The following is a 22,660-nucleotide window of genomic DNA, read 5'->3' as shown; positions in this document are numbered from 1 at the left end:
GGCCAGGAGGCAGCCAGGAAGTTAGCTACTGATAGGGTCTGAGAGGGAGCAGTCCACCGGTGACTCTCAAAGGACCTCAGGCTTCACAAGCCTAGCAGCTTGCACAAAGGGTGCAGAAGTGGAGACAGCCATCCAAAGCAGGGACAGGCTGAAAATCATGAGCCCTCCAAAAGGTAGGAGCCATCCAAAAGCGGGAAAGGGCCAGTCATGGCAGGAGCCCATCTGGCCAAGCATTCTGTTGTTGATGATCTGGACGAGGGGATTGAGTCCAGCATCAGTAAGTTTGCAGATGACACCAAGCTAGGAGCAGGTGTGGATCTGTTGGAGGGTAGGAGAGCCCTGCAGAGGGACCTGGACAGGCTGGATGGGTGGGCAGAGGCCAAAGGAATGACATTTAACAAGGCCAAGTGCAGGCTTCTGCACTTTGGCCACAACAACCCCAAGCAGCACTACAGGCTGGGGACAGAGTGGCTGAGAGCAGCCAGGAAGAAAGGGACCTGGGGGCACTGATAGATAATAGGCTGAACATGAGCCAGCAGTGTGCCCAGGTGGCCAAGAGAGCCAATGGCATCCTGGCCTGGCTCAGGAACAGTGGCCAGTAGGACAAGGGAGGTTATTCTGCCCCTGTACTCAGCACTGCTCAGGCCACACCTTGAGTGCTGTGTCTAGTTCTGGGCCCCTCAATTCAAGAGAAATGTTGAGGTGCTGGAATGTGTCCAGAGAAGGGCAACAAAGCTGGTGAGGGGCCTGGAACACAGCCCTGTGAGGAGAGGCTGAGGGAGCTGGGGGTGTTTAGCCTGGAGAAGAGGAGGCTCAGGGGTGACCTCATTGCTGTCTACAGCTACCTGAGGGGAGGTTGTAGCCAGGTGGGGGGGGGGGGGGGGGTTGGCCTCTTCTCCCAGGCAACCAGCAACAGAACAAGGGGACACAGTCTCAAGTTGTGCCGGTGGAGGTCTAGGCTGGATGTTAGGAGGAAGTTGTTGGCAGGGAGAGTGATTTCCCATTGGAATGGGCTGCCCAGGGAGGTGGTGGAGTCATCATCCCTGGAGGTGTTGAAGCAAAGCCTGGCTGAGGCACTTAGTGCCATGGTCTAGTTGACTGGCTAGGGCTGGGTGCTAGGTTGGACTGGATGATCTTGGAGGTTTCTTCCAACCTGGTTGAATCTATGATTCTAGATGGGGACCCCAAGGTGGGCACCCTTGTTTCATTTATCCCTTTTTCTAGACAAAGTGTCCATTTACCAGCTATTCTGGGTGCAAAACCACAGCCAATCACCAGCCTGATTTCAGCGTGGGCTTCTGCGCGGGTCAGCCCGTGTGCAGGAAAAGGGACCCTTTGCTGCCCCCTTCAAGCCCTCAGGGCAGGGTGGGGAGGAAGCAGGTTTTCACTCCTTTCTCCTCCCATTCAAACCACGGAGTTAGAGGGAGAAGAGAGAAATTTGGGGTAACTAGGACACAATCTAATCCCAGTTTGAATCTAGCCCTGCTTTGAGCAGACACAGGACAAGATGGTTTCTGGGCATCTCTTCTAACCATACATTTTCTAGTAAAGGTTTGTTCTCCTGGCTGAGCAGCATGGTATCCTCCATAGTCACCTATCAAACCTGAGTCCTTCAGGTGCAGGTTACTTAGTACCGAAACAGAGTAGCTTCAGAGTGGACATAAAGAAGAATTTTTTCACAGAAGGAGTGGGCAGGCATTGGAATGGGCTATCTGAGGAGGTGGTTGAGTCACCAACCCAGGATGCGTTTAAAGGTCATTTAGATGTGGTGCTTGGGGACATGGTTAAGGATGAAATTTGTAGAGTAAGGTGATTGGTTGGACTTGGTGATCCCGAGGGTCTTTTCCAGCCTGAATTACAGAATCACAGGATCCCCTAGGGGTAGTTCACACAGGAATGCAATCAAGCAGGTGTTTTAAGTCTGCAGAGAAGGACACTCCACAGCCTCTCAGGGCAGCCTGTTCAGTGCTCTGTCACCCTTCAATGTAAAGAAGTCTCTCCTCATGTTGAGGGGAAACCTTCTGTGTTCCAGTTTGTAGCCATTGCTCCTTGTCTTATTGCTGCTGACCAGCGAAAGGAGATTGGCTCCATCCACTTGACACCCACCCCTCAGATATTTATAGACATTGATAAGATCTCTTCTCAGACTTCTCTTCTCCAGACTAAACAGCCCCAGGGCTCGTAGTCTGTCTTTATAGGGGACATACTCAAGCCCCCCCAGTCATCTTTGTGGCTCTCTGCTGGACTCTAATAGGTCCCTGAGTCTCTTGAACTGGGGAGCCCCAAACTGGACACAATATTCCAGATGTGGTCTCACTAAGGCAGAGCAGAGGGGGAGAAGAAGCTCCCTAGGCCTCCTGGACACACTTTTCTTGCTACATCCCAGCATGGCATTGTCTCTCTGGGCCACAAGGCCACATTGCTGGCCCACGCAGAACTTGCTGTCCACCAGGACTCCAAGGTCTTTCTCCATGGAGCTGCTTTCCAGCAGGGCAGTCCCCAACCTGTACTGGTGTCTGCTGTTCTTCCTCCCCAGATGGAGGACCCTGTATTTGTCCTTATTGAACTTCATGAGGGTAGCCTTCATCCAGCACTGCAGCCTGTCCAAATCTGGCTGGATGGCAGTTGAATGTTTCTGCCTACAACTGCCTGAAGGGAGGCTGTAGCCAGGTGGAAGCTGGTCTCTTCTGCCAGGCAGCCAGCAACAGAACAAGGGGACACAGTCTCAAGTTGTGCTGGGGGAGCTTTAGGCTGGATGTTAGGAGGAAGTTGTTGCCAGAAAGAGTGATTGGCATTGGAATGGGCTGCCCAGGGAGGTGGTAGAGTTGCCATCCCTGGAGGTGTTGAAGCCAAGCCTGTCTGAGGCACTTAGTGTCATGGTCTAGTTGATTGGACAGGGCTGGGTGCTAGGTTGGGCTGGATGATCTTGGAGGTCTCTTCCAACCTGGTTGATTCTATGATTCTATGTCATTCAAAAGCCTTTCACACATATGGTCAGGGCAAAAGAAGAGCACACAGAAGCACAGGTCTACTGACTCCTGGCTCTGGCCATCTTTAACAGTCTTTTGAAACTGTCATTGATATCTTCTCAAAGAACCACCAGTCACTGTTCCAAATGTATCTGTGAACCACCAATCACTGTTCCATGTGTATCTGTATCCAGTTTGGGAGGCTCTGAACAGATGGGATTTCTAAAACCATGAGCACTTAAACCAGGCAATGAAACTTTTTCAGGGCACTTGAGGAAGGGAGCCCCCAGATCATTATCCACCTGAAAAACACCCAGCCTTTTATATTTCCACACTCCCTCCACAGCTAATGTGGTCTTCTGCAGGCAGTGCAGAGGGAGTCATCACTTTTGTAGAACCTCTGAGTCTTTTCCCAACTGCTAGAGCAGAGATTCCACTTTGTTGTTGAATGTGTGACTGCAGATGAGCCTCAAAATATCTCATGACCCACCAACCACCTTTTCTCACTATCCTAGCAGATAACCATTCCAGTAAGCTTTCCAGGATGCTTCAGGAGGCAGTGTTTCAGCCTGGAGGAATACTGCTCCCAGACCTCAGCTGAGGTTGGGAACAAGCTGACTGCAGCACCACAAATCCGAGCTGCTTCAAACATTTGTGCAAGTTAGCAATCAATCATGTGCAGACGTGGCCAGTTTTGCAGGCACATTGCCATGTGCTGTGAGAAGCAGGCAAAGCTAGCTTTTGGCTCAGCATTAACTAATTGCAGCAGATTCAAATGGTACAGTATCTTACTTTGTTGTTTCAGCTGGTGTGGAAAATGCTTCAGTAATTATCACAGGAAACTAAGAGGAGGGGGGAGCACAATAGGAAGGGAGCTCTGGACATACCCTGCTGCAGAACAAAGCAGGCTATGTCCTGCCAGGCAACTCCTGAGCAGCACACTTTCCCTGTGGGGATTTACCCAGCCTGAAGATAGAAGTGGAGATGTTCTCAGTTCTCTACTAGTCACCACTACTAGGTGGTGCCCTGCAGCAGAAGAGGCTCCTGCGTTTTCCCTTGGTGCTACTACATATAACTGTTTAAGGACCAGCTCCTGGGGTTGTGTCTAAATCACACACTGACTGCTAAACCATCCAGGTCAGAACAGTATGGACTCCGGGCTGTAAATGGCCCTTAGTGCTTTGGGCTTAGTGGTGAAGGGCCCTAAAGATGTGGCCTGTACCTTCTGTCATTTGGGGGATGGTAACATTTGATCTGCTTTTCTCTCCTGCTTTTCTTGTTCTGTTTCTCTTGTTCACTGGCTATGGCAGACTCCTCCTTTTCCATCAAGAACAGCATACATCACCTCAGTTTTAAGCTCCTCTTGATCTGCAAGTCCAGGCTAAGGAGGCAAAATGCACAGAGAAAACAGGGCTGTGCTCTGACCTGGTTTAGCTTGTTGGTATAAAACAGCATCCACAGCATCTCCACTGCTGTGGGACAGAGATGCTTTCTTGCAAAGTGCTGGTCGCTGCCTGGTAGCCTCTGTCTTCGTGGACCAGAGGATTCAGTCTGCCAGTGGGTACAGCCTGTGTCCTGGCTGGCATTCTGCACAGGCAGGAGTGATCAGCCAAGCCAAGTATAATCCAAGCATTTTACAGTGGAAGGATTAAAAATGAGCACCTAGAGACTACCTGCAGTTAAGCATCTAGTTTAAGATGAGCTCTGCACATTCATTATCAAGCAGCTCTTCACCTCTTTGCCTCTTCACACTAGCCCACAGCCATGGAGGTGAAAACACTGAGCCGCTCCAGCAGCTTTTCTGCATCAACTTTGTTGTCTTGGCCTTTTGGTTATGTGTTTGGAGCGGATCTGGACAAGCTCCACTCTGCCTTCCAGTAACAGGTGGAACTGTTGCAGGGAGTTAATGTGAACCAGGGTTTGGAAAAGCCCTATGCTTCCTCTGCAGCCATAAATTTAGATGTATTTTCTTGGCTGCCTTTTGCTGGAGCTGTCAAGTGTTTGCTGTTCCCTGAGTCCTCATTGTGGCACAGTTTTGATGGGGTGAAGGATAAGCAGGTGGGACAAGGGGAAAAAATAAAACATGAGGCTGAATTTGGCCATCTCTTCCACCAGTGTGCAGTGGACATGGGAGAATCACCCACGTGGGTGTGTTATGAAGAAATGGGCAGTGGTGTGCTGTGTGCTCACGTTGCTGCTGCTATCAGAAGGGTTCAGCATGGTAGTTAGGCTCTGCACCACTCAGCCTGTGCCAGGAGCTGAGTGACAGGGCAGTGACAGCCCTCAGCATGAGAGTACTCTTGTTCCCAAGCACCCACAGGGTCCTTGCCCCTGTGTCCCCTGCTGAGCTACTGGCTGATGGCACACACAGTACAACCCTGACATTGGCACTGGGCAGTACCTTCCCTGTGACACTCATGCCAGCACTGCCTGTAAGTCCATGTGCAAAACTTCTTCACCTCTCTGCCGTCTCTTTCCTCTCTGAAGGCAGAATAAAGTCTCTGAGCATGGGTGCCTCTGGACTGCAGCCCTTTCAATTTTGAAGGGTCTTGAAGTTGTGGAGCTGTTTCAGACCCCAGGTTTTGCTGCAGTGTAGCTCCACTGACATCTGCTGGGGTTTGTTCTTACAGCGGTGCAAGTGGCACATCAACCTCAGAAGGGTTTCCTGTAATGTTTTACAAAGTTCTCAATGTCCCTGAGTGTCAGAGATTAGTTCCTAAGAGAACAGTCGTTTTTCTGAGTGTACCTGAGTTTTCTCACCTGTTCTGTTGTTCTGGGGTCCCCAGAGAGGCTCCTGAGGGCTGCTTGCTATTTTGTGATACTTTGTTGAGTGTTCACTTTGAGTCTGGGACAAACAGGATAATTTGTGAGCATTTTCCTTTCTCGTCTCTGTGCCTCTCCATATCTCACCTCAGATACCAATCTCTTTGGAAACAGACAGACCAATGTGTTGAAGGGTGGTTGTTTTTTTCATGCCACAACTCCTGGTGAGGAGTGCCCCATCCCATCCCCTCTCATCTCATGTTGTGTTTTTTTCAGAACTGAAGCACAATGGTTAGCCAGTTCCTTACATGAACCAGCTGTGAGCTCTCCTCCATAGAGAAGCTCAATTGTTCCATGCTCAGAATTTGTAATTCTCAAAGAAACATACTGAGCTGAGGCCAAGGTACTGTAACTGGATGAGGCTGTGGCCAGGCTGATCTAGGGTAGGGTGTTCCTGCCCATGGCAGGGGGGTTGGAACTAGATGATCTTTGTGGTCCCTTCCAACCCTGACTGATTCTATGATTCTAACTTTGTTACTTGAGTAATAAGAGTGAGATGCAGTAGAGGAGATGTGGAAAGATTAGAGAGTCACTGGAGAGAGAAGAGGAGGATTAGGAATGACAGAGCTGAACAGAGTCCTGCTGTTATTCAGAGCTGCAGCGCAAGTGCAGGGGGATGAGTAATGGCACACCCAGTCCCACAGGTCTGCGCTCTGCAAAATGCACACTGCTCTGCAGGCTGAATCCATGCACCCTTTTTTCATACTCCTCACTTCTCAAGTGCCCACTAGTGACATCTTTAAAAAGGATCTCAAGCCCCTCTGCTGAATGTCCTACCAGCACTGTCCATTTAAATGGCTTTGCAGCATTTGTCCCATCAGACTTCTCAACAGTCATAGGTTGTAAAGCAATTTTGCCTGAGTCAGGGCCAAGAGAAACAAGACAGTTCTCAATTATGTTTCTTTCTTTTAAATGCTTTCCAGGCATCTATTGCTGCTAATGCTGTGACCTCACACTTACACTGTTGCACTGTAATTGTTCCACTTTGGGAGTTTTTCCTCTGATCACTTCCCCACTCCCACCCACACAGGGACTTGGGGATTTCCATGCACAGTAAGCCTGGGATGCAGCATGTGAGCATGCGTGAGTGTATGAGTAGGCATTCATTTTCTACTGCATGTCACAGGAGAGACCTTGGTCTCACCTCACTTCTTTGCAGTTCAAACTGCCAGGCAGGAGTCCCTTCCTCTTCTACCGTCTGCATTAGAAGTGTCTTCTTCTACCGTCTGCAGTAGAAGTGTCTACATGGTTTCCAGTTGTCTTGCCTCTCTTGAAAAACTGTGGTGGTGGTAACAGTGCTAGGGCACATTTCATCTGACCCAGTCCATGCTTTAGCATGGGCAGGATCAGTCATGCACCATAGTGTAAGGGCACATTTCATCTGACCCAGTCCATGCTTTAGCATGGGCAGGATCATTCATGCACCACAGTGTAATGGCACATTTCATCTGACCCAGTCCATGCTTTAGCATGGGCAGGATCAGTCATGCACCATAGTGTAATGGCACATTTCATCTGACCCAGTCCATGCTTTAGCATGGGCAGGATCAATCATGCACCATAGTGTAAGGGCACATTTCATCTGACCCAGTCCATGCTTTAGCACGGGCAGGATCAATCATGCACCATAGTGTAAGGGCACATTTCATCTGACCCAGTCCATGCTTTAGCATGAGCAGGATCAGTCATGCACCATAGTGTAAGGGCACATTTCATCTGACCCAGTCCATGCTTTAGCATGGGCAGGATCAATCATGCACCATAGTGTAAGGGCACATTTCATCTGACCCAGTCCATGCTTTAGCATGGGCAGGATCAGTCATGCACCATAGTGTAAGGGCACATTTCATCTGACCCAGTCCATGCTTTAGCATGGGCAGGATCAATCATGCACCATAGTGTAAGGGCACACTTCATCTGACCCAGTCCATGCTTTAGCATGGGCAGGATCAATCATGCACCATAGTGTAAGGGCACATTTCATCTGACCCAGTTCATGCTTTAGCATGGGCAGGATCAGTCATGCACCATAGTGTAAGGGCACATTTCATCTGACCCAGTCCATGCTTTAGCATGGGCAGGATCAATCATGCACCATAGTGTAAGGGCACATTTCATCTGACCCAGTCCATGCTTTAGCATGGGCAGGATCAGTCATGCACCATAGTGTAAGGGCACATTTCATCTGACCCAGTCCATGCTTTAGCATGGGCAGGATCATTCATGCACCACAGTGTAAGAGACATTGAGGTGCTGGAGTAGATTCAGAAAAGGGCAACAAAGTTGGTGAAGGACCTTAAGAACAACTCTTCTGAGAGGCAGCTGAGGGAACTGGGGGCGGGGGGAAACCTTGTCAGAATACAACTGCCTAAAAGGATGTTGTAGAGAGGTGGATGTTAGTCTCTTCTCACAAGTCACAACTGATAGGACAAGAGGAAATGGCACCAACTAACACCAGGGGAAATGTAGGTTAAACATCAGGAAAAACTTCTGTAGCAAAGGGGTTCTCAAAGACTGGAACAGGCTGCCCAGAGAAGCGATTGAGTTGCCATCCTTTAGTGTATTTAAAAGCCATCTAGATATGGTACTCAGGGATGTGGTGTAGTAGTGGCCCTGGTAGAGTTAGATGATCTTGATAATCCTAAAGGTCTACTGCAGCCATAGTGATGCTGTGATTCTGTGTGATGTTTGTTTAGAGGAGCTTCTTCCTAGCATCTGGCATGGCAGCAAGCCAAGCAGTCCCACACTAATTAGAGACTGAGCATGAGATAGCTGTGTGACACCTACAAAAAGCAGCAACATCTGAAAACTAGGCAGATAATCTGGTGTCCTTTAAGGTGCTGGGATGTTCATTATCTTCCCCTGTCCTTTCTCAAGTCCCGTGGCATGGCCTTTCACCAGGTAAATATTACTCTAAATCCATCTTTAAAAGGCAAAGAGTGCAGGAGAAACAAGAAATCCTTCAGTCATCTGAGCTGAGATGTCAGTACTGAAGCAGCAGAGCACTCAGTGGCTGGTTTCTTCTCCATCAACTCCCTTAAACTGTGTTTTGGAGCAAATGAGGGGAATTCATCCTTGGTGCTGAAGTGAGTGCCTTAGATGATTTGTGGTGAGAAAGAAGCCTATGAAACTACCAGCCATTAGTCTAGTCTCTTGTTTGTAAGAGCTGGGTGCTTGCAGTGCCCTCATGAGCAAGAAGTGATGCTGCTCCTATTCTCATTCGAATGTGTCTGTGTATGGACACCACTGCACCGTCTGCTGCAGGTCAGTGGCTGCTGCCACCTCTGCTTAACCAGAATGACTTGTAAGTCGTGCTAATTATCCGGTTTTGGAGAGCTAAACTCATCCTAGTTATAAGAGCAAAATGCTGGTGAACTGCTGGTGCTGGAAAACTCTTCTGGTCTGGCCAGTAAAGATTTTCTTTGCCAGTCTCTTCTCAAGGCTCCCTGTCAATAAAAGGGACTTCTCTGCTAGAACAGCTGTGCTCTCGCTAGTTCTGCTGTTTGCCTGGAAATAATGGGGGATACAATCTGCACTCGATGCCATGATACGGCAGTAGATTCCTACTTTAGGTGTGGCTTTTGCACTAGAGAAAACGAGCATGTGAAGACGAACTTATTTTCTCGGTTCTTCACAAATGAGGCAGCACCATCTGCTGGTTTCACTGCTCATGGTCATGCTTAGCTCATGAGCTGCACCGTATGCCAGCCGGGCAGGTTCACTGATGTCAGTCAGCACCCCAAGCTATAAGGATCCTGCCTGTGATCTCACTGATTGTAGAACCAGAGAATCTTTAAGGTTAGAAAAGACCTTTAAAATCATCAAGTGCAACCTACCGTGACCACTAAAATCCTGAAGCACCCCCCCTGCACAATTCTTGACCACCCTCAGGGGTGATGCACTGGCTGGTTGAAACAGAAGCACTTGCTGATTAAATGGGCAGGAAAGTAAGAAATGCAGGGAATCTGGTAAAGCTACTGAAGGTTTATAAGCCTGAAAGGGTTCAATGTCCCACCCATGACCACCCACACAGGGCTTGTTACTTGTGACCTCCCTAATTTGTCACAAAGCTTGTGAATATGACATTGAAGAGAGCAGATTTAGAGCTGGGGATAGCATTGGAGTTGGAGCGCATCTGAACCAGTATCCTTTAAAATGCTAAACAGTAAAACTTGGACTTGATGATCCTTATGGATCTCTTTCAATTTGAGATACTCTGTGATAGAAGTGCGTCTTTCACTTCTAGATCACCTGTAACACTTGTATTCAGCTTGCCCAGGTGAACAGAGATACCACCAGTGCCTGACTCCTTATTAAACTGTGCCTTAACTGGTTTCTTCCCACCTTGTTCCTTCACTTGGAACAGGACATTATATGAACACAGTGTGTGATCGATGTGGGGCGAAGCCAGGTTTATTCAGTGTAGATACCAGCCTCCCTTGATGGATCTGTGTCTGTAACAGCAGGAGTCTGCTCTCCTCACTAATCTGGGACCAACTCACATGTTCAGTGACTCCCTAATGTCAGTGAGACACGATGGCTCTGAGTCACCATATCAGAATGTCAGGGAAGTCAAATAAAGAGAAGATGTTGCTAGGCTGTGAAGGTAAATGAGGAAAAGTAATTCCATGATCACAGAGGATTTTGTGGTGAGTGCCCAACTTCAGACCACAACTCTGCTGCAGGTGCATCTTAAACTCTTGGGAGTTAGGTATTAAATTCTTCTGCCACTCTATCATTCAGAGTCCTTTTGATTATCTGTAGAGGGAAATTGGTGCACTCCTGCCCCTGCACTTCTGAGGAGCAATATTTCAGATTAGGGAATGCAGTCTGGCTCTTTAGTGACGACATCTAAGAGAAGGATTCTTACCACAAGGTTTCTAGCAGTGTATCAGTAGTATAGCTAATCCATTTGCCAGGATGTCCATCTCATGGTGCTTCTCTCTTTTCAGGCACTGCATCTGTTGCGGTCGCTGGCATCTTTGCAGCCTTAAGGATCACAAAGAACAAACTCTCTGACCACAAGTTTGTTTTCCAGGGAGCAGGAGAGGTAGGAACGCTCTTGGCTTTTTCCTAAATCAAACTAAACTCACATTTAAAGAAAGGAAAGTCAAATACACAGCTTGCTGCAGGAGTTGGCTTCATGAGAACAAAGCACAGAAACAGGTTCCTTGTCACTGGGCAAGAGCAGGCCCAGCAGGTGAATCTCACTGCTGCACAGAGGTTACCAATAATCTTTCACTGATCCTTTAGCACATGAATTCTAGGCAGACTTCCTGAATGCTGTGAGGCTGCCCATGTGTCAGTGGGGCTTTAATTACCGTGAGGGACATACTTTGTGCTGCAGGAACATGAGGGAGGTCGGTTTGAGTCCTCAGAGCTGGTATTCAGGGTAAACCAGAGCCTCTTTAGCAATACAGTCAGAAGGACTCAGACCCAAAGGACCATAAGAAGGTAACTTCACTTCTTGGAGTCAGTCATATTGCCCCTATGGCAAACCCAAACAGTCTGTGTGATGCCTTCCTCAAAGTAAGAGGAGAAGAAAAAGTATCCCATGTCTGGGCTGTGGGCTACTGAAGCTGTTGGTCCAGATTCTGGCTCAGCTCTTGCCCACTTGTGGGACTTTGGGAAGGTCTGCTGCTCACTGTTTGTCCACCCCTCTGTGAAATAACGACCATTTGTTCTCTTTCTCCGCCCCTTCTGGCAGACATGTCTGTGCTGGTCACCATCTCTGACACAGAGACCCATCCTAACCTTGTTTGTCCTCAGATGGGCAGGAGGGCCAGGCACAGCTGTAGGACCACTAACAGAGCAAATCCAGGGCTGCTTCTTCAGGCAGGAATGAGAGAAGAGGACATTAATCTTGGCTGTATTTCAGATGCAGCAATCCCACTTAGCTTCACCAGCATTCATCCAGTATTTGCCCCTTTCCTTTCCTGCAGCAGCTGGTTTAATGGTGGGGACAGCCTCTGCCTCTCAAGGTACCACCTCCACTGCTCCAGCCTCATAGGCTACCTGCTCTGCTGCATGATTTAGGTTCTTTCTGTATTTATGGCACCACCTACAGAGATCATTTCAGGCCCATGCTATGACACTGCCCAGCCTCCCTGCACAGGGCAGCCCCAACACATCTCTTGCTTAAAAAGTCACCCCTCAAAAGATGATGATACCCCTATGAAATGTTGACATGCTGTGTTCCAGGCTGCAATGGGCATAGCTCACCTTATCATCATGGCCATGGAAAAGGAAGGTATTTCACGAGAAGATGCCATCAAAAAGATTTGGATGGTGGACTCCAAGGGCCTGATTGTGAAGGTAAATGTGAAGCTTCATTTCTTTGCTGTTTCCTGCAAGCTAGAGAGAGGCCAGAGCAGGTGAATACCTTGGGACTCCTGCTCAGCACTGGAGTAAGGGCTGCAGTTTCATTGGTGTCAGCAGAGCTCTTCCTGTTCAGAGGACTAGGCCTCCTGGAGACAACTGTGTACCAGCAGCACGGGCTGGCCTAAAGGCAGTGCTTCAGGCTGGGCCTCTGAAGTGGTGGGATGCACTACTGGCCATGGTCTCAAGCAGTACTAGAAATCTTGCAGGTCATAAAGAGCATTACAACAACATTGTGCCTTGCTTCATGATCCAGCCTGGCCCAGCTCTGCCCTGAACTGCCTGGGTCCCCAGGGCCTCTCTTGTCTCTCCTCACACTTGAGGAGGCTCATGATGTACCACTTCTCTGCCCTGGCAGACAAATCCTTCCCCCCACAAAATCAGTATATTTTGCAGGGAGAGAGGAGCAGAGACCAGCCCTACATGATATTACACCAACAGCTCAATGCCTGTCTGGCTGATGCTGAGGTTCTGCTCTGTGGAATCTGGTTTAGGTAGAGGACTAAAAGATAAATGAAATGACTAGTTGCTACCTTGTGCCTCCAACTTTTGCCAACAGACCAAAGTTTGACTCCTTTTTCCTCACAGGGCAGGAGCCACCTGAACCATGAGAAAGAAATGTTTGCCCAGGACCACCCCAGTGTCAACACACTGGAAGAGGTTGTGCAGAAAGTGAAGCCTACAGCAATTATAGGTGGAGTTCCCTTAGCATAACCTTTTTGCATCAATTCAGTTCTTAGGAGAACTTCTTTCCTCCAGGTCCTCACGTTATTTTCCCAGCCACAATGAAAGCAGCCTTCTATTACCCTCTTTTGTTAGTTTAGTTCTCCACATCCTTCCCTCCTCGACTGTGGATCACAGGCTTCCTCTCTCTTGGAGCTGTCGGAGCCTTCCCAGACAGGGCTGTAGAGGGAGGTGCTGGGGGTCTCAGGATCTGGAGCTCATAGCAGCAGTTATGGCCCTGGTAGGCTGGGCAGGGCCATGGTAACAACAAGCGCCTCAGGCAAGTCTTTTGGAGGCAAAGTGTTGCAGCCAGACTGGCCTAAACACTGATCCCCTCTCTGCTCAGAGAAGCAGAGGGCTTTGTTTTGAGACAGGCTTTTAATCGTGCCATAGTAGGAGAAACATTCCCACCTGCATCTCCAGAGATGCAGCCTGTTCCACAGTTCATTTACCAATAGAGGTGTTCAAGAGGCATCAGTCCAACATACTGAAGTCAGGCAGGTGGAAAGCACCATCTCACTCTGCTGTTGTTGTTTTAGGTGTAGCAGCTGTTGCAGGAGCTTTCACTGAGAAGATTTTGAAGGACATGGCAGCCTTCAATGAGAGGCCTATCGTGTTTGCCCTGAGCAACCCCACGAGTAAAGCAGAGTGCACAGCGGAGCAGTGCTACCACCTCACTGAGGTACTGGAGTTCAGCGTGGGGAAGCTGGGTGTGCTGTGGCCATTACTGTACCAAGGAAACCATGGTGTGTGGACAAGTGACAGTGGGCATAAGTTGAAGCAAAAGAAGTTCAAGCTGATTGTAAAAAAAAAAGCTTGCACACTGTGAGGAGAGTCAGGAAGCAGAATAGGGGCCCAGAATGCTTGTGCAGTCTGTCCTTGCAAGGTTTCAAGACCAGGCTAGAGAAAGCCCTAAGCAACCTGGCCTGACTGCATAGCTAACCTTGCTGTGAGCAGGAGCTTGCACCCCTACCAGCCTGAATTACTTCGTAATCCTCTCAAGTCAGCACTTGCCTCCTTCACCCATAGCTGTCTGAGATGTCACATCCTTCCAGGTTGCTGTCCTTAGTCTTTTGGCAACCTAGTTGTTTACATAAGTTTCAGAACCCAGTCGGGACCACATGTCACTGAAGAACTATTGTCACATGGCTTGACTTAGAGTGAGAGGAGGCCTTGTCTCTCTCTCCTCTTTGCCCATCCCACCACTTGATGCCAGCTAAAACAATCGCGTAGTCCCCAGAGCCTTATCTCATATGCATCTCTCTTCACACTTTATAGGTGATTCATAGAGAGGAAGAGAGACTCCTCAACAAGTTCAAAGCACTTGTAGTACAAACACACACTCCGTGCTCAGTGGCCTGGTTCATAATGCTGGGAACCATGTCACAGTATCACAGTATGACCAAGGTTGGAAGAGACCTCACAGATCATCAAGTCCAACCCTTTACCACAGAGCTCAAGGCTAGACCATGGCACCAAGTGCCACGTCCAATCCTGCCTTGAACAGCCCCAGGGACGGCGACTCCACCACCTCCCCAGGCAGCCCATTCCAGTGTCCAATGACTCTCTCAGTGAAGAACTTTCTCCTCACCTCCAGCCTAAATCTCCCCTGGCACAGCCTGAGGCTGTGTCCTCTCGTTCTGGTGCTGGCCACCTGAGAGAAGAGAGCAACCTCCCCCTGGCCACAACCACCCCTCAGGTAGTTGTAGACAGCAATAAGATCACCCCTGAGCCTCCTCTTCTCCAGGCTAAACAACCCCAGCTCCCTCAGCCTCTCCTCGTAGGGCTGTGCTCAAGGCCTCTCACCAGCCTCGTCGCCCTTCTCTGGACATGTCCTCCAGAAGTGTCACCTGGAGGTGGCTGTGGTGGAGATGCCTCTCACTGACCAGCTGCAGATTTGTCCGCTTGTTCACTAGAGTTCACTGAGCACAGATCATGGCAAGCAGCAGAAAGGTTAAGACTTCTCTTCTGAATCTGGGTGCCTCTTTCTGTCTCTTTGACCAGGGCCGGGGAATATTTGCAAGTGGGAGTCCCTTCTCAAAGGTAACCCTGCCCAGTGGACAGACCTTCTTCCCAGGCCAAGGCAACAATGCCTACGTCTTCCCAGGAGTGGCACTGGGAGTCATCGCTTGTGGAGTTCGGCACATCTCTGATGATATCTTCCTCGTCACGGCAGAGGTTTCCAACTGGCATTAAACTAATACTTTTAAAAGACAGTGCCGTAGGTTTTTAAAGAGAGCTGACAGAGATCAAACTCTCAAATCAAATTGGAGAGAAAATACAGAATTATATTTAGAGGGAGATAATACAGCGATAGATATTAGAAAGCAATTATCATGGTAACCCCCCCTTGAAGTTTTCCCCATCCCCAAACAGCTAGATCTACACTCCCCAGTGCTCCAGTCCTCCCCCCTGCCAACGCCTCCACCATCCAAGAGGCCTACTGCTTGCATGTTCCCAATAAATTGGCTCCCGCCACACACTCAGGGCAGGAGGAGGAGGAAAGGAGAACGAATTGACCTTGTGAGTCTATAAAGAGATAGCAGAATTATGGGATTGAGTAACAATCTTCTAGTCCCCAGAAAATGTTTTTAACCCTGTAGCCTCAACCTGGGACAGACAGTAAGAGGCACATGCATCTGCTGCAGGTGTTTCCAAGAACCTGGTCTCATAAATAACAGGCATAAACTTGCGTTCATGCAAAATAAGGCTTGAATAGAGTTGCAGGAATCAAGCAATGTACAGGCCTGGGTGCGTGGGGAGACTCTGCTCTACCCTAACACACACCTTTTGTTTTCAGTTGTCTCTTTTTATAGCCTATTCTATTACATATTCATTACTAATTCTAAGAAAAGGTTGGGTTGTCCTTATCAGTTCTAAGAATGGGAGGTGTCTCTTCCACGCATGTCTCTTTTTATCCGGTGGTCCCTCTGGTGGTCTTTCAGTGATGAAGTAAGGGGTCTTCCTCAAGTGTCTTTTCCACGAACTCCAAACTAGTCCTCTGTTTGCTCATGTGCAAAGGCTGTCTCTTCCACCTGCCTCCCTCCTCCACCAATCTTTCTAGTTTCTAATTATTTATTGCTGTTATCTTAAGCCAAGTGTATGCTTTTGTGATGGTCGTGCAAGGAGTAGTGCAGCTCCATTCAAAACCCCCTTTCCTCCCTGTCTGTGGCCTCTTGCCACAAATTGATCGGATCAAACATCTATTTCTCACACTGGCTTGAGTGGAAATGGCACAGCCTCAGCAAAAAGCCACAGCCTTTCCCAGTCTCAGGTGCTTCCACTGCACCGAGAGAGGTGCAGGAGTTATGACAGAGTTTTTCTCACTCTCCACAAGTTCTGTTGTGGCACAGCACTTCTGCCCTTCTTGAGCCAGTGTTAAGCCTGTAATGAAATGTATGCACATATGTGTTTTCAGCAGTTCAGCACTTCCCATTGAGAACTAGTCCCAGCTCCACCGCTGCTGAGGTGTCAGCCACACGCTGTGCAATGCTAGCGAGTGTGCAGTGTTATTGAGGCCATCTTTATAATTGGCATTTCTCTTCTTTCTAGTCTATTGCTGCTGAGGTGACAGAGCAGAACCTTGCAGAAGGAAGACTCTATCCCCCCTTGAACAGCATCAGAGAGGTGTCTCTTAAAATTGCTGTGAAAGTGAGTATTTGCACTTTTACTGCCACTTTCTGTGGTAGGGAGAGCAAGAATTGCCATGGTACCATTTTTGCTTTCTAGGGGTTTAATTCAACTTACTCTACAGCCTAAAGGAATGATTCCTGGGAATGCTTTCAGCCAGAATTGCTGCAATGATTTGTCCCATCATGAGCATGAAAAATACCTTCTGATCCTGGCTTCCTCACAGCTCACAAAGCTCTGTTTTTGTTGCTTGGTGCTGTGAGTGCTTAGCACTTAAAAAAAAACAGGGTTTAGAGTCAAATTCAAATATGATGCAAGTTGCCAAAAGACTTTAGGTTCCAAGCTGCTGTTTGGGAACCTCTCTTCCTGTATGTTATAGGGGCTTAAGTACCTAAATACTATTCCAGATTCAGATTTGTTGTTTGATTGTGGATTGTTGCCCTCTGTACATCAGGTTAGTAATTCCTGTTCAGGGGACACCCAGTGAGAATCATCCTCTTGGTCATCTAGGAGTTACTGATGGATGCACAGTGTAGCTGAGGAGCTTAAAGGTGTGAGCATAGGGCTGCTCTCCTCCTTTAATTGCACACTCCAACCATTTTGACAGGGCAAGGGTGTCCATTTCTGAGAAGCCAGTAGTTGCAGGCAGCTTGCATTCATATAGAATCACATAATTAAACAGGTTGGAAAAGACCTTTGAGATCTCACAGGCAGCTTGCATTCACATAGAATCACATAATTAAACAGGTTGGAAAAGACCTTTGAGATCTCACAGGCAGCTTGCATTCACACAGAATCACAGAATTAGGTTGGAAAAGACCTTTGAGATCTCACAGGCAGCTTGCATTCACACAGAATCACAGAATTAGGTTGGAAAAGACCTTTGAGATCTCACAGGCAGCTTGCATTCACACAGAATCACAGAATTAACCAGGGTGGAAAAGACCTTTGAGATCTCACAGGCAGCTTGCATTCACACAGAATCACAGAATTAACCAGGGTGGAAAAGACCTTTGAGATCTTGCAGGCAGCTTGCATTCACACAGAATCACAGAATTAACCAGGGTGGAAAAGACCTTTGAGATCTTGCAGGCAGCTTGCATTCACATAGAATCACAGAATTAACCAGGGTGGAAAAGACCTTTGAGATCTTGCAGGCAGCTTGCATTCACATAGAATCACAGAATTAACCAGGTTGGAAAAGACCTTTGAGATCATCTAGTCCAACCTATAAATCCACTGCTTCACCCAAGGGGTGAAGTGCAGCTGACTCAGGAGAGGAAAGAGGAAAAAATTGGAGAAAAGGCCACAATTTTGAGGGGAGGAGTGAAAATACAGGCAGGGACAAACTGCAGTTGGCCTCAGCTTTCTAACATACCAATATTGTTTCTTCAGATCGTTTTGCTTATCTTTTTGCAGATCGTTGACTGGGCCTACAAGCATGGTCTTGCTTCTTGGTACCCTGAGCCAGCAGATAAGGAAGCCTTTGTGAAGCAGCTCGTTTACAGTCCTGACTATGATTCTTTTGTTATGGATGATTACAGGTGGCCCTCTGCAGCCATGCAAACTCAAAACGTCTAAGTGAAAAAAACAAGTGAGAACTGTTGTCCCTCTCCAGCGGGAATCACTTCCCATGGTTCATTTCATTGCTGATATCAGTGCACCTCCAGGCTTGCAGAATGATAAAAGTGAATCAATACAAGCACTTTGTTACTTGCTGCTGCTTCTTCTCTGTGGCAGCGTATCAGCGGGGAATAAAACAAGAGTCCAGCCTGGGCAGCCAGTGCTCCAAGGACAGGCTGTGGCTGCAGCCTATCCCAGCCAGTTAACACTGCATATTGCTGCCTGCTTAGCATACTGCCCAGGTCTCAGCTCTGCGGCCTCCAGAGAAGCTACCTGGGCAACCTCACAGACAGTCTCATTCCTAGTGGGAGTGCCTGCAGGAAGCTCAGAGCACCACTTCCATGGTGGCAGCTGTATGCATGGCCATCCCTCACACACAACAGCCACACTGCCATCTGAGTGTGGTGGGAAGTGTGTGCATTGCCCTGGAAGAGCTGCACACTTGAGCAGCACCACCCTTTGCTGCTTCGAAAGTCCCCAGTGTCTGGGCAGTCTCATCCAACCTAAGCTGGTGCATAGGCCACAAATCCTGGCATGGTCCTGCTTCCACCTCCTTGGAAACAAACCTGAAAACCTCCCTCAGGCCGATAGGGACAACAGATTCTATCCTCTTTGCAGTCCAGGGTGCTCTCCAAGTGAACAGGAGCCAAGGGATGCACAATGGGGAGTCTGGAGACCAAAGCACTCCCAAACCCATGCACACCTGCACCACTGCATCTTCTGCTGGGCACTGCTAAGGAAGCCAGAAGAGGACCTCCTGGGGGGTGTCTCCATGTCACAAAGTTCCAGGGATGCATCCAGCAGCCCTGCAAAATTGTCACAGCCCTGGCAAATACTATCCCAGTGAGTTGGAAGGTGTTCCTGATCATAACTACAAAAGAGAAGCTTGATAGTAGCTCTTCCCTTGCCAATTCCTGGTGCTCAAACACAGCAAGGCCAAGGCTAGATACCACTGTGGCTTTTAGTGCCAGGAAATGCACCTCATCCCTTTGCTGGTGAACCAGTCTCTCTCACAGTGTCTAGATGATTGGCATGCCAGCACCTTTCATGCTCTTTGCATAGGCAATTGTCACCTAGGCTAAAGAAGGGAAAAGAAAGCCATCAAGCTTCAGGTTCAGGAAGAGACACTGAGAAATGCTCACAGTCCTTGAATGAGAGACCTTGAAACTGAGGCTTTCTTCAATTTCCATGGCTTCTGGAAAAAGCTCTGCCTTTGAGAAGGCAGGTGGCAGGGTAGTAGTCACTTTTGTTTGTTTCAAAAAGGTTTGTTTCAAACATAGCCCTCTCCTGGTTTCTCTTCTGTTCTTCCTGTATTCTTCTAGGCCTGACTTCTAAAATATTAGGCAAGAATTCAAAAAGAAAAAGAAAGAAAGAGAGACAATAGGTGGAGTCACGAAGGGAGGAAATTTCCTGAGCAGCCTGGGGGCACTGAAGAGTGCTCAGAGGGTCTTATGGCAGACACCTGACCATCTTCCTCTTCAAATGTTGCCAGCAAGGAAGGCTTCATGCCTCCACCAATGAAATCAAAGACAAGATGCTTTTGGACAGGTGGCTTGAAAGACTTTATTCTTCACTAACGTAATTTGAGACTTCCACAAACATGGTTTATTCCTGAGAATAAGCTGGGTTTGGTCCAGCTCATCTTGACCAGGCAATCAGCAAGTCCAACAGAGAGCCATACTCTTACCACAGAAGCCTCTTCTTATACTCTGAATTTATCTCTTACTTGTAAAGCCTTGCAGAGATGAGGGCAGTCAGCCCTTGCCTGCTTTTTGGGGACAACAGTACTCCTGGGAACTCAGTACCTTCAACCCTCAGCTCCCCTAGAGGAGGCAATAGCTGCTCTGGGGAAATCTGAAAGTGCCTTCCATACCTGGTCACTGTTGCCATCAGTCGTTGGCTAGCAGGCAGCCCAGCACCATAAATGAGCTCAGTCACTGCCTGGCAGTGCCATAGGGAAAAGACTCCGAAGGGTAAGAGGAAGAATCCCTCTGGATCAAGCCAAAGCCCAGGTTTACAGGTAAAGCAAAACCTGCACATGCAGGCATTCCCAGGAGCCAGCTCCCGTGGTACTTGTTCTGTTGGGCTCTCCCCTCATCCTTAACATTCCCTCAGGGTGCAGACACTGCAGAGGGACCTTTGCTGCTTATCAGGTTGTCCCAGTTCGAGGCCATGGGTGACCTGGCACTGGAGTAAGAATGAGGAGACTGCACAGCGATGGAAAGCTTAAAGAGAGATTCTGTGTACAAGAGCACATAGACAGAAACCCCTCAGGCAGAATAAGTACATTCACAAGCTAGGCCACAGCCGTCAGACCGAGACCCATTAGGCCCAAACCGGCCTTCTGGGATCCTCCACCCCTGCCACCCTGCGGCTGAAACTGCCCTCCCCAGCTGAGGCTTGCAAGGCCTCCGCAACCTGCATGCTGCAGCTCACAATGCCTGGTAGTGACAAGCTGGCAGCCACCTCCCCCACAGCCCATCAGATGAGAGGGGACACATGCTGTTCCCTGGGCAAAGAAGTGAAGGGAGGAAAGGCAGGGGCAGAAGGAAAGGGTATCAGTCAGGCACTGCCTTATAAGCTGTGATACCAGAAGACAGAACGTGCCCAGGTGGCCAGGAGAGCCAATGGCATCCTGCCTGGATCAGGCACAGTGTGGCCAGCAGGACAAGGGAGGTTATTCTGCCCCTCTGCTCAGCACTGGCAGGCCACACCTTGAGTGCTGTGTCCAGTTCTGGGCCCCTCAATTCAAGAGAGATGTTGAGGTGCTGGAACGTGTCCAGAGAAGGGCAACAAAGCTGGTGAGGGGCCTGGAGCACAGCCCTGTGAGGAGAGGCTGAGGGAGCTGGGGGTGTGCAGCCTGGAGAAGAGGAAGCTCAGGGCAGAGCTCATTACTGTCTACAACTACCTGAAGGGAGGCTGTAGCCAGGTGGGGGTTGGTCTCTTCTCCCAGGCAGCCAGCAACAGAACAAGGGGACACAGTCTCAAGCTGTGCCGGGAGAGGTCTAGGCTGGATGTTAGGAGGAAGTTGTTGCCAGAGAAAGTGATTGGCATTGGAATGGGCTGCCCAGGGAGGTGGTGGAGTTGCCATCCCTGGAGGTGTTGAAGAAAAGCCTGACTGAGGCACTCAGTGCCATGGTCTGGTTGATTGGACAGGGCTGGGTGCTAGGTTGGCCTGGATGACCTTGGAGGTCTCTTCCAACCTGCTTGATTCTATGACTAGATTAGCAATACTACAATATCCTGGGACAAGCAGGTCCATCTCCCTCGGATGGGCCTCCGTCCCTATGGTTTGGTTAAGGGAGATCTAGGACCCCTCAAACTACCACACAGGTGGTGGAACGTAAGGGGATGTCTGTGCTTGTGAGGACTCAGGCTGTTCTCAGGACCTTCTGAAGAAACATGCTCTTGAGGCCATTGTTCAAATACCTCTTACCCACTGCTAGACTTGAGGCCTCATGAGCACCTTCCAGTTTAGTGTTGTCAGTAAAGTCACTCATGGTGCATTCAGCTGCTCCTGCTTCCAGACCAAGATAGAAATCCTGAGCAGAGCTGGCCCCAGAACGCTGCTGGTGCCTGGCTGGCAGCCACATGGAGCCCCACTCTCCTTGAGAGCCCTTTGAGAAGGAGACCAAACAACCTCTCTGGAGAGCCTGTTCCTTTATTTTGCTTGTCCTTATCTGCCAGTAAAACCTCTATAAGTTTATCTTGGAGGGTACTCAGGACTTCAGCTTTACAATTTCTATTGTTGTTATTGATATTTTGGTGCTCAAACCCAACTGCTCTTGAGCACTGTCAGGCTTAGGAGCAATGCTGAGAGGTCTCTCAGCATTCCAGAGCAGCTGTCTGGTCAAAGGAGGAAGAACTCACAGCTCGCCTCTGACATGTATCACAGTATCACAGTATCACCAAGGTTGGAAGAGACCTCACAGATCATCAAGTCCAACCCTTTACCACAGAGCTCAAGGCTAGACCATGGCACCAAGTGCCACGTCCAATCCTGCCTTGAACAGCTCCAGGGACGGCGACTCCACCACCTCCCAGGGCAGCCCATTCCAGTGCCCAATGACTCTCTCAGTGAAGAACTTTCTCCTCACCTCCAGCCTAAATTTCCCCTGGCACAGCCTGAGGCTGTGTCCTCTCGTTCTGGTGTTCAAAAAAAGGCTGGACGAGGCACTTGGTGCCATGGTCTAGTTGACTGAACGGGGCTGGGTGATGAGTTGGACTGGATGATCCTGGAGGTCTCTTCCAATCTGGTTGATACTATGATTCACTATGATTCTATTCTATGAAATTGTCTCTCCCTTGTTCATGTAAATCAACAAAGAGAAAGATCACTGTTGCTGCCTTCCCCAGACCTCAGCAGCCCAAGTGGCTGGTCTGGATGCCCAGGATGTGTATTACAGTATCACAGGGTTGGAAGAGACCTCACAGATCATCAAGTCCAACCCTTTGCCACAGAGCTCAAGGCTAGACCATGGCACCAGCTACACATACACCTGCTTTCTCATGGA

General features: G+C 48.9%; 1 protein-coding gene across 2 annotated transcripts in view; it reads left to right on the top strand.

Moving 5' to 3' along the window:
• Nucleotides 1-18,225, top strand: part of ME3 (malic enzyme 3) — a 156,931-nt gene extending 138,706 nt beyond the window's left edge. Inside the window, exons 8-14 of one of the 2 annotated variants that reach the window (XM_064169608.1) lie at nt 10,745-10,842; nt 11,994-12,107; nt 12,759-12,864; nt 13,433-13,575; nt 14,898-15,071; nt 16,446-16,544; nt 17,943-18,225. In XM_064169608.1, the coding sequence (XP_064025678.1) occupies nt 10,745-10,842; nt 11,994-12,107; nt 12,759-12,864; nt 13,433-13,575; nt 14,898-15,071; nt 16,446-16,544; nt 17,943-18,104 (896 nt within the window). In that variant the 3' untranslated portion in view covers nt 18,105-18,225. The remainder of the gene's footprint in view (nt 1-10,744; nt 10,843-11,993; nt 12,108-12,758; nt 12,865-13,432; nt 13,576-14,897; nt 15,072-16,445; nt 16,545-17,942) is intronic. The other variant, XM_064169615.1, reaches the window with a different exon arrangement.
• The last annotated feature ends 4,435 nt before the right edge of the window (nt 18,226-22,660 follow it).

This window comes from Pogoniulus pusillus, chromosome 3 (assembly GCF_015220805.1).
Source record: "Pogoniulus pusillus isolate bPogPus1 chromosome 3, bPogPus1.pri, whole genome shotgun sequence".
NCBI lineage: Eukaryota > Metazoa > Chordata > Aves > Piciformes > Lybiidae > Pogoniulus > Pogoniulus pusillus.
Note: the sequence above shows the minus strand (reverse complement) of the source record. Positions and strands in the feature narration are given on the sequence as shown.